Genomic DNA, 12772 nt, shown 5'->3' with positions numbered 1-12772 from the left:
CGTGAGATTCGTTAGTATAAGAAAACAAATCACTACTATAAGTATTGTTGTAAACCAATTCATATTTTGTTCTTGCATTATATATATTGTATTCCAACTTTTCTATGGCAAAAACTCATCAAAGAAAACCATAGAGCCATCAAAATAAGCACACAACGCAAAGAAAAACAGAATCTGTCAAAAACAGAACTGGCTGTAGCAATCTGGGTAATTCGAATACTTCTGTAACTCCAAAAACTCTAAAAAATTAGGAAGGCCTAGAAAATTTGTATATTAATCTACTGCAGAATGAATTGGTATTTTATCGCCCTCTGGTTAAAAACTGAAAATTATTTTCGCGAGCGCAAAAGTTTTTGTTTTTTTTCCAGCAAGATAAAACAACTATCACCCAAGAAGATTCTAAAGGATTTACTTGGCACAAACACTAATTAAAATAAAAAAAAATCATAACAGTAGCATAATTGTGCAAACACTCAAGAATAGAAAGCAAAAAGAAAAAATAAATTTTATTCATTGGGTTGCCTCCCAACAAGCGCTATAGTTTTACGCCCTTAACTAGGCATAAAGCAAGGATCTATGTGTTGTCATCTTTGTTTCGAGATCCATAATATGCCCTCATGATTGATTCATATGGTGGCCTAATTCTTGTTCTAGGGAAGTGCTCCATACTCTACATCAAAGGAGATTGGAACTTAATATTGCCTTCTTTCATTTCAATCACGGCACCAATAATGCGTAAAAATGGTCTACAAAGAATAATTGGACAAGACGGATTGCAATCAATATCAAGAACAATAAAATCTATGGGCACATAATTCCTATTTGCAAGAATAAGAACATCATTAATTCTTCCCATAGGCTTTTTAATACTAGAATCCACCAAGTGCAAATTTAAGGAGCATTCTTCAATATCGGTAAGACCAAGCACATCACATAAAGATTTCAGAATTGTAGAAACACTAGCACCCAAGTCAAACAAAGCAAAACACTCATAATTTTTAATCTTGACTATAGTAGGTTCCCATTCATAATGTAATTTTCTAGGAATTGAAACTTCTAATTCCAACTTTTCTTATAAAGCTTTCATCATAGCATCAACAATATGTTTAGTAAAAGCTTTATTTTGTTCATAAGAATGGGGTGAATTTATCATGGATTGCAAAAAATAAATACAATCAATCAAAGAGCAACTATCATAATTAAAGTCTTTGTAATCCAAAAGAGTGGGCACATCACTAGCTAAAGTTTTGACCTCTTCAAACCCACTTTTATCAATTTTCTCAATAAGATTTTCACCCTCCGAATTATCGGGACGCCTTCTAACTAAAGTTGAATCTTCTCCAGTCCCTTTTTCTTCAATCTCAACTTTACTAAACAAGGAATCAATAGAAGAAACACCAATCGTTTTAAGATCTCCATCACTTTTGTGAAAGTAATCACTAGAAAACGCTTTTTCTAAAAATTCTCTTTTAGCTCTAAGCATAGTAGTTCTTTTTCTTACTTTCATACGTAGAAACATAAAGAGCTTTAATTGATTCCTCAACCTTAGGCACAAAAATTTTCATCTTGAGACTTTCCACATCATGAGAAATTCTATCAACACTTCTAGACAAATCATCAATCTTATTCAACTTTTCTTCTATGGTAGTGTTGAAAACTTTTTGCGTGTTTTAATTGAATTTTGATCCTAGAAAGCTTAAGAAACTCAAGGACCAATTGAGAGAGTTGGAGGTGTTCTAAAAAACCATTTTTGAATTTTCAAATTTGGCAATTTGGATCAAAGAGTTTTATTCAAAATATTTTTCCAACAATTTCAAATAAATAAAATAATGAGAGAAGATAATATGACTTCTTCAAAAATAGTAAAGAATTGTTGGATTTTTTGAATAAATATATATATATAACTTGATTTTATTGCGTGTTTATTTATTTCTTTGTACTAAAAAGTTTATTTTATTTTTAGGCATTTAGGTCCAGAAAAATGTTCACATTAGTCCAAATATTAGGAGGGAATTATGTGAATTTTTCTGTAATTTTAAAAATATTTTTTGTTATGTTTTTCGTATTTTTTGTCTCTGGAAAAAATGTGTTTTAAAAAATAATCTTTTTGGACCAAACTGGGCCGAAGCCCTACTGACTCAACTCGCCGCCGCCTACCTCCCGTCGCCGAGCCGGACTCCGGCAGGAGTCCGAGCCGTGCCGCCCCGGCTGCGCCTTCCCCCAAGGCAAGCCCCTCGGGCCTTTATAAGTTGCCGCTCCATCGCTCTTCTTCCTCACCAGCCACCGCCGCACCCGCGCCGCCCCGAGCAGCCGCTGCCGCTTAGCCACCCCGCCGCCACCGCAGCCGCTGCCCGAAGCCGCCATCGCCGGAGTTCGCTGCCGTCGACGAAAACCATCGAGAACCGCCGGTAAAACCGCTGAACCGCCTCGGTTTTTTCGGATTTTCCTCGGTTTTTCTTTTAAAACCCGATTTGTTCTTATTTAGCGATCGTTCGTTCGTTTAGGCTGTGTAGCGAACAGATTCGTTAGATTAGGTTCCGTAGCAGACGTTTGTCCGATAGATTTTTCTTTTTCTCTTCATTTTTGGCCAGGGACCCATGCATAAATATTTTCTTTGCAGATTAGTCCATGTTCTTCAAATGATCACAACTTTTTGCTCGTTTATCCAAATCCAATGAAACCAATGCTAAATTCTTCGTTATGATCCCCTTCATCCAGATATCCAACTTAAACATGTTTTTGAAAGATTAAAATTTGGTTTCAAACAGATTTGAATTTGAATTTCCTTTGATCGTAACTTGAGTTTCATAATTCTGATTTGGTTGATTCTTTTTGCAAATCAAAGTTCTCGACCTAAACTTTCTATTAGGATCTTTTTCTTTGATTTTCTTTGCATCTTCATGCTTGAGTGCTTATGTATGCTATTGTTTGTCTACAATAGATTTTCTGGAGTGCGAAGCTGACTAAACTTTCTGTTAGGATCTTTTTCTTTGATTTTCTTTGCATCTTCATGCTTGAGTGCTTATGTATGCTATTGTTTGTCTACGATATATTTTCTGGAGTGTGAAGCTTGCTACTACGAATCTCTAGGGTTTTCCGATCATCAGCAAGGCAAGTTCACACTTTGATCATACTCCTTTATTACCCAGTTTTTATGCATTAGTGTTACCCTCAAACATTGCATGAGTAGGATTGGGAACATGTGGTTATTGCTATGTAGTTGATGAAGTAGGAACCTATTACCTTTTTGATCACCCCGGGAATATACGTTATGCTCATATTGCTTAGCCATGCTCGTAGACGGGGATTGGTATGTGAGAATCATGCAAGTTGTGAGAGATAATAACTAAGGGAAACTTAAGGTGGCTACTTTAATACACATCTGGGTGGATTGGCTGTGGGCACCTAGGGAATCTAGTGCTGTCCTAGGAGATCCCAGTGTACCCGTGTGATCATCCTATGGAATGCCACCCAGGCTCAAAGAGATCATAAGATTATTCATGCTAGAAACATTCATGTGCAGCCACAAGCCATTATGGGATCTAGCACAGTTAAGTAAGTTCTGGGAAACCTTTCCATGATGGGCTAGCAGATGTAGGGGACTTTTAGGTGTATCGGCCTATCTATCGGTTAAGGGGATCTCTTCAAAAAGGCTATGTCTCGATCTTCTGATCATGGATGCGGTCGAGTATTGTGGGGAAAAGTGCGCAAACCTCTGCAGAGTGTACAAACTAATCATGATTAGCCGTGTCCCCGGCTATGGACATTTTGAGTATCTGGTATTTGAGTTATTGGTTGATCTCATCACTTTACTTAATAAAATTTGTTGGGTTGTTAATATTATTATTACTTGATAATTTTGGGATTGAGTTGGGGATACCTTCTCAATAATGGCATAAACTCGGTAGTAAATAAAATATATTCCTTTGTTGTAGGAAAAAATTAGCTTTATGCAAATGTTAAACTTAGAGCTTCCACCAGCCATATGTGCATGTAGTGATAGTCATTATTCATCATAGCTCTATAGTGTGATCATGCCAGCATATTCCATGTGCTGACCTACACGGCTGCAACGTCTCATGTTGCAGAATTTTCAGACGAGGATTAAGGTGCGATAGGTCGTTGTCTTGCACTCAATTTTGCCGTGGAGTTGGATGGACTCATTTACCTTCGAAGCATCTGCGGTTATTTTGTTAGATGGCCTTCAACCATATTATTGTAATAAATACTCTTTATGAGGACCTCGATGTAATAAGTGTGATTGAACTCTGTTATAATTCCTCGAGTACTGTGTGTGTCAGCATACCGATCCAGGAGTGACACTTATGCATAGAGAGTTCGGTCCATTGGGATCAGGTTGCTACAAGATGGTATCAGATCACACGCTGATTGTAGGACGCTACCACTAGGAAAAGCCACAGGATACTCTTCTCTACTTATTTCTAACTCTTCTCTATTTCTACTCTATAGATGTCGTACCCCAGGAACAAGTTCACTCGGCCGGATGAAGACACCCCTTTCGGATGATAGTTGAAGGAAGTCACTAAGAACTGAACATCAGCATACCAAGCTTCACTTGAACCTTCACTGCAACTCTACCAAAAGAGGAGCGCTGGACAATTCAAGTTTGAGTTCCTGGGATGACTTTTGCACCAATTACCGAGCCCATCAAGTTTTCTTTTGATGCACCAACCTGGAGCTTAGGAAAGAGCATGGCCGCCCACATCACCATTGGACGCATAGGCGAGGTGTACAACAAGGATCTTAAGGACATCGTCTATCAGAAATGTGGACGCCGGGATGAGCAATGGGAGTTGATTCGCACCAGGAAGGATGGATCTATTGCAACCTACATAGAGGAGTTGAACTAGCACATCCGTCGATATGAGAATCAGATGTGCGCTAACATGATAGATAGCAAGAAGGAGATGACCCAGAATATTGATCTAGAAGAGGAACTCAAGGCAACACGTGATGGATACGATGAGGAAATTGTTGTGCTACTGGAGCAGAATGAATACCTGGGGAAGAAGATTGGAATATCTATAGTGAAACCGGAACCTGAAGTGGACATTCGTTCTGAAGACTACATCATACTAGATGACACAGACACTGACAGTAATGCTGAAGAAGGTAGAGATGACAAGGACAGTAATGACTTTGAAGACGAAGATGGAGCAGATATTATGGAGTCTTCCACCAATCAAAATTTCTAGTCGACTACCACATTACTATTAGAATCCTTCCAAGTAGTTAGAAATCGTTCATGAGATCTTGTAATAGTATCTTAGATTGATTGTATGAATCTTGTTTGAATTGAGTGATATGGATTGAGTATGTTTTGTCTCATGTGCATATGGGTAGTGAAATCTCTCATTAGACCCCATTCTATTCTGTTCTCACCCCTCTAACCTATCAGATGCCTCCAAGATGTGACCACAAATTCGTTTTCCCGCCGGAGCTCACCCAGTTGATCCAACAGCAGAGTGCCTTGATGCAGTTGCTCGTCCAGAACCAAGGCAACAACAACAACAACCCACTGCCGCCACCCCTAGTTGACAACCTAGCATGTTTCCTAAGGTTGAATCCACCGGTGTTATCTAGCAACATTGAGCCGACTGTCGCTGATGATTGGCTCCGCAAGATCGGAAGGGAGCTAAAAACTGCTGGATGCACAAATGCGGAGAAGGTGCACTCTGCCGCACATCAGCTTGATGGACCCGCAGCCTCATGGTGGGAGAACTACACCACCACCTTCCCCGTGGCCAATGTTACATGGGATTAGTTTTAGCAGACCTTCATCACCGCACATGTCTCTGCTGGAGCCATGAGTATGAAGAAGCGTGAGTTCCGCAACTTACGCCAGGGGAACTGTACTGTGGCACAATACGTGGATGAGTTCAGCAAGTTATCACGCTACGCCCCGGATGATGTGGCCACAGATGCCGCGAAGCAGGAGAAGTTTCTTGAAGGACTGAATGACGAGCTGAGTATGCAGTTGATGGTGGAAACTTTCACAAACTACCGGGAGTTGGTAGGCAGGGCCCTCATGATTGAAGGCAAGCAGCAGCAGATAGAGAACCGCAAGCGGAAGTATGGACAGGGAAAGTACAACTCTGGAACTCGGCAGAAGCCCCGCTATTCCCCGTACTCGGGAGGACACACTCATACCCATGGAGGACATAACCATGGAGGCCATTCTCACAATGGAGCAAATTCACACAACCACAATGGCCCAAAGAATGGTAATGGGAGTGGAGAAAACAATAGTTAGAGCCGTTCCAACCCAGCAACCCCCGCCAAGAAGGATCTGAGTCACATTACTTGTTACAAGTGCGGGAAGACCGGACACTACGCCAATGACTATCCTGAGGCAAAGAATGGAAATGGCAATGGAAGCTCAGGAAAGAAGCCCAACCCTTTCACCAGGGGACAGGTGAATCATGTCAACGTGGAGGAAGTTGACAAGCAGGCTGACGCAGTTATTGGTAAGTTTTTGATAAGTCATTTACAACCCTTGTTCTTTTTGACACTGGTGCATCGCATTCATACATATCAAGGTGATTTGTGGACAAGTTAAGCTGCCAACCGTAACCCTTAAGACACCTATGTTGGTAAGCTCAACAGGAGCGGAGTATATGGCTAGACAGGGATGTTTTTAGTTGCCGTTAACCATAGGTAGGAATGTTTCTCCCACAGACCTCATTATTTTGGAATCACAGGGATTGGCTGTGATACTAGGCATGGATTGGCTATCCAAGTATGGGGGACATATCGATTGTGCTAGTAAATCAATTCTTCTCACCACCCAGAGGGAAAAGGGATCAAGTATGTGTCCAGGCATGCGCCAAGGAGGACTCGAGTAAATTCACTCTCGGGAGTTGTTTAGGAGGAAGTGCTAGTTGCGAAGGATTAGAACGATGTATTCCCAAAGGAGTTACAAGGCATGCCACCAGACCGAGACATTGAGTTTTTGATCAAGCTGTTGCCAGGCACTAGACCAATATCCAAGAGACCGTATAGGATGCCCGCAAATGATCTCGAGGAAACTAAGAAGCGTATTAAGGAGTTATTGGAGAAAAGGTTATATTCGACCAAGTTCATCACCGTGGGGAGCCCAGTGCTTCTAGTTGAGAAGAAGGTCCTTGAGAATGGTTGTTGATTATCGAGCATTAAATGAGGTGACCATCAAGAACAAATATCCTCTACCGATGATCAATGATTTGTTTGACCAGTTGTAGGGAGCTAAAGTTTTCTCCAACATCGATCTTCGACTAGGATATCACCAGCTGAAGATCTGAGAACAGGATATACCTAAGACAGCGTTTACCACAAGGTATGGGCTATATGAGTACACGGTCATGTCTTTTGGACTGACTAACACCTCGACCTATTTTATGAGTATGACGAATAAGTTGTTCATGGAGATCTAGGATAAGTTTGTTGTGGTGTTCATTGATGATATATTGGTGTACTCGAAGAATGAAGAAGAACACAAGGAACATTTGCGCTTGGTTCTCGAGATGCTCAGGGAACATCAGCTATATGCCAAGTTTAGCAAATGTGAGTTTTGTTTGAAGGAAGTCAGATTCCTCGGACATGTTATATCAGGAGAAGGTATAGCAGTAGACCCCCCCAAGGTTCAATCCGTCACCGACTGGTTGGCACCCACCTCAGTGGGAGAGAAACGCAGTTTCCTTGGACTTGCAGGATATTATCAGAGATTTATTGATAATTTTTCCAAGATCGCGAAGCCCATGATGGAGTTATTGAAGAAGGACAACAAGTTCAATTGGACATATGATTGTGAGGACAGTTTTTAGGAGTTGAAGAAACGTTTGGTTACAGCCCCAATGCTAATTCTTCTGAATATACGCAAGGATTTCCAAGTATACTGCGACGCTTCTCGACAGGGACTTGGAGGCGTTCTTATGAAAGAAGGAAGAGTTGTTTCATATGCCTCATGTCAGCTTCGACCCCATGAGTTGAATTGTGCCACACAATATTTGGAGTTAGCCGCCACAGTGCATGCGCTTAAGACCTGGAGGCATTTTCTTATCGGAAATCGTTGTGATGTTTACATGGATCATTAGAGTTTGAAGTATATCTTCGCGCAGAAGGAGTTGAACCTCAGGCAGAGGAGATGGTTGGAGCTCATGAAGGATTATGACATGAAACTGCATTATCACCTAGCAAAGGCCAATGTTGTGGCAGATGCTTTGGGCCGCAAGAGTTATGCCAATACTCTCATAACCGGAGGATTACCTCAGGAGTTAGCCGATGATCTCCGAGAACTTAGCTTGGAGATAGTTCTGAGAGGTTTTGTTGCAGCATTGGAAGTTCAGTCCACTTTGTTGGGAAAGATTCGAGAAGCCCAGAAGATTGAGAAGGAAATTGCAGAGATAAAAGAAAAGATGAGTAAAGGAAAGGCCAAAGGTTTTCATGAGGATGAACATGGAACCTTATGGTTTGAAGATTGCATCTATGTGCCCAATGACCCAGAGATCAAGAAGTTAATTCTTCAGGAGGCTCATGATTCGCCTTACTTGATTCACCCAGGCAACACCAAGATGTATCTGGATTTGAAGGAACATTTCTGGTGGACATGTATGAAGAAGATATCGCCGAGTACATATCAGTATGTGATGTATGTCAGAGTGTTAAGGCAGAGCATCAGAAACCAGTAGGATTACTTCAGCCTTTGCCGATACCCGAATGGAAGTGAGATAAGATTGGCATGGATTTCATCACCGGATTACCCAGGACTCGTTCAGGGTATGACTCCATTTGGGTTGTAGTAGATCGCTTGACCAAGGTGGCTCACTTTATCCCGGTGAAAACCATTTATACGAGCGCTAAGTTAGCCAAGATATATATGACCAGGATCGTATGTCTGCATGGAGTTCCGAGGACCATAGTATCAGATGAAGGAACACAGTTTACTTCGATGTTTTGGAATCAGTTACACCATACTTTGGGTACCAGGCTAAAGTTCAGTACAGCCTTTCATTCGCAGAAAGATGGGCGGACCGAGAGAGTCAATCAGATCCTGGAAGACATGTTGAGAGCTTGTGCGCTAGATTATGGATCTAGTTGGGATGATAATTTGCCTTACGCAGAGCTCTCATATAACAACAGTTACCAAGCTAGTTTGAAGATGGCCCCTTTTGAAGCTTTGTATGCAAGGAGGTGCAGGACACCATTGATGTGGGATCAAGTTGGAGACTGACAATTGTTCAGACCAGATTTAATCAGAGAGTCTAAAGTGAAGGTCAAGTTGATTCATGATAGACTCAAGATAGCCCAGTCTAGGCAGAAGAGTTATGCCAATAATAAACAAGGAGGTAACCTATGAACTCGGAGATAGAGCATATCTTCGTGTGTCGCCACTTCGAGGAGTTAAATGGTTTGGAGTCAAAGGAAAGTTGGCGCCACGATTTGTGGGACCATACAGAGTTTTGGAACGTATGGGTGAAGTTGCCTACAAGTTGGAATTACCCGAAGGTTTGTCAGGAGTTCATGATGTGTTTCACGTTTCCCGGTTGAAGAAGTGTCATGCAGAAATGGCTGATATTCCTCTCAGAGATACAGTGCCCCTGGAAGCAATTCAGTTGGAGAGTGACCTGACTTATGAGTAGAAACCCTTCAAGATTCTCGAGTTCGCCAATCGAGTTACTCGCAGCAAGGTCATCAAGTTTTGAAAGGTTCAGTGTAGTCACCATACCGAGGAGGAAGCCACCTGGGAACAATAAGAAGACCTCCGAAAAGACCACGCACACCATTTTGCTAGCCAACCCGTATCTCGAGGGCGAGATTCATCTTAAGGGGGGTAGGTTTGTAACATCCCAATTTTCAATTTGGATGTTATTTAGATCATTCATATGCATTCATCATTTGAGCATTTTGAATTTTTTTTAATTGAGTTTTGATCCTAGAAACCTTAAGCAACTCAAGGACCAATTGAGAGAGTTGGAGGTTTTCTAAAAATATATCCATTTTTGAATTTTTAAAATTGGCAATTTGGATCAAAGAGTTTTATTCAAAATATTTTTCCAACAACTTCAAACAAATAAAATAATGAGAGAAGATAATATGACTTCTTCAAAAACAGTAAAGAAATGTTGGAAATTTATTTTTGAATAAATGTATATTTTATTTTATTTTATTGCGTGTTTATTTATTTCTTTGTACTAAAAAGTTTACTCTATTTTTAGGCATTTAGGTCCAGAAAAATGTTCACATTAGTCCAAATATTAGGAGGGAATTATGTGAATTTTTCTAGAATTTTTAAAATATTTTTTGTTATGTTGTTCGTATTTTTCGTCTCCGAAAAAATTGTTAAAAAAAACTTTTTGGACCAAACTGGGCCGAAGCCCAGCTGGTCCAACTCGCCGCCGCCTACCTCCCGTCGCCGAGCCGGACTCCGGCAGGAGTCCGAGCCGCGCCCGCCCCTTCCCCCAAGGCAAGCCCTCCTGGGCCTTTATAAGCCACCGCGCCGCAGCCTCTTCCTCCTCACCAGCCACTGCCGCAGTCGCACCGCCTCGAGCAGCCGCTGCCGCCCCGCGCAGCCGCCGCCGCCACCGCTCGTAGTCGCCGCCACCGATGCCGCTTAGCCACCCCGCCGCCACCGCAACCGCCGCCCGAAGCCGCCGTCGCCGGAGTTTGCCGCCGTCGACAAAAACCTTCGAGAACCACTCGTAAAACCGCCGAACCGTCTCGGTTTTTTCGGTTTCTCCTTGGTTTTTCTTTTAAAACCCGATCTCTTTTTATTTAGCGATCGTTCGTTCGTTTAGGCACTGTAGTGAACAGATTCGTTAGATTAGGTTTTGTAGCGGATGTTCCTCCGATAGATTTTTCTTTTTCGGTTTATTTTCGGCAAGGGACCCATCCATAAATATTTTCTTTGCAGATTAGTCCCTGTTCTTCAAACGGTCACAACTTTTTGCTCGTTTATCCAATTCCAATGAAACCAACGCCAAATTCTTCATTATGATCCCTCCATCTAGATAACCAACTTAAACATGTTTTTGAAAGATTAAAATTTGGTTTCAAACAGATTTGAATTTGAATTTCTTTTGATCATAACTTGAGTTTCGCAATTCTGATGTGGTTATTACTATGTAGTTGATGAGGTAGGAACCTATTACCTTTTTGATCACCCCGGGAATATACGTTATGCTCATATTGCTTAGCCATTCTAGTAGACGGGGATTGGTATGTCAGAATCATGCAAGTTGTGAGAGATAATAACTAAGGGAAACTTAAGGTTGCTACTTTGATACACATCTGGGTGGATTGGTTGTGGGCACCAGGGAATCCAATGTTGTCCTAGGAGATCCCTGGGTTTCCGTGTGATCATCCTATGGAATGCCATCCAGGCTCAAAGGGATCATAAGATTATTCATGCTAGAAACTTCCGTGCGCAGCCACAAGCCATTATGGGCTCTAGCATAGTTAAGTAAGTTGTGGGAAACCTTTCCATGATAGGCTAGCAGATGTAGGGAAATTGTAGGTGTGCCAGCCTATCTATCGGTTAAGGCGACCTCTTCAAAAAGGCTATGTCTCGATCTTCCGATCATGGATGCGCCCGAGTCTTGTGGGGAAAAGTGCGCAAACCTCTGCAGAGTGTACAAACTAATCATGATTAGTCGTGTCCCGAGTTATGGACATTTTGAGTATTTGGTATTTGAGTTATTGGTTGATCTCATCACTTTACTTAGTAAATTTGTTGGGTTATTAATATTATTATTACTGGTGAATTTTGTGATTGAGTTGGGGATACCTTATCAAAAATGGCATAAACTTGGTAGTAAATTAAATATATTCCTTTGTTGTAGGGAATAATTAGCTTTATGCAAATGTTAAATATAGAGCTTCCACCAGCCAAATGTGCATGTAGTGATAGTCATTATTCATCATTGCTCTATAGTGTGATCTTGCCAGCATATTCCATGTGCTGACCTACACGGCTGCAACGTCTCATGCTGAAGAATTTTCAGACGAGGATTAAGGTGCGATAGGTCGTTTTCTTGCACTCAGTTTTGCCGTGGAGTTGGATGGACTCATTTACCTTCGAAGCTTCCGCAGTTATTTTTTTAGATGGCCTTCAGCCACATTATTGTAATAAATTCTCTTTATGAGGACCTCGATGTAATAAGTGTTTGATTGAACTTTTTTATAATTCCTCGAGTATTGTGTGTCTCAGCACACCAATCCAGGGATGCCACTTATGCACAGAGACTTCGGTCCATTGGGATCGGGTCGCTACACTAGGATTAAAATTACCTCTATAAGCATTATTATTAAAATTATTTCGAGAGATAAAATTCACATATATGGCATCACTATTTTTCTCAATCGAATTAGACAAAGGCATGTCATTAAAATCAATAGGAGCACTTTTACTAGAAACCATTTTCATTAGAGCACACTTAAATAAGAAATTTCTTCAACCGAATTAACTTTTTTACTAGTAGGAGCTCTTTCGTTATGCCATTGTGAATAATTTCCCATAATATTATCAAGAAATTTAGTGGCTTCACCCAAATTAATTTCCATAAAAGTACCACCTGCGGTGGAATCTAAAAGATTAAGAGAAACACAATTCAATCCCGCATAAAAAAATTGTATGATCATCCAAAGATTTAACCCATGAGTTGGGAAATTCCTTAGAATCATTTACATCCTTTCCCAAGATTGTGCAACATGCTCATGTTCAAGTTGCTTGAAATTCATGATCTGGGTTCTAAGGGAAATAATTTGTGCAGGCGGA

At 41.0% G+C, this 12772-nt stretch overlaps 1 protein-coding gene across 1 annotated transcript in view; it reads left to right on the top strand.

The window, feature by feature from the left end:
• LOC147990398 (uncharacterized) overlaps positions 1–4871 on the top strand; it is a 29370-nt gene extending 24499 nt beyond the window's left edge. Inside the window, exon 2 of the mRNA XM_087538205.1 lies at positions 4705–4871. Within this exon, the coding sequence (XP_087394331.1) occupies positions 4705–4871 (167 nt within the window). The remainder of the gene's footprint in view (positions 1–4704) is intronic.
• Positions 4872–12772: the final 7901 nt, after the last annotated feature.

Source organism: Triticum urartu, chromosome 1A (genome assembly GCF_056163025.1).
Source record: "Triticum urartu cultivar PI428250 chromosome 1A, HENAU_Tu73, whole genome shotgun sequence".
Lineage (NCBI taxonomy): Eukaryota > Viridiplantae > Streptophyta > Magnoliopsida > Poales > Poaceae > Triticum > Triticum urartu.
This window is presented reverse-complemented; position numbering and strand designations above follow the sequence as displayed.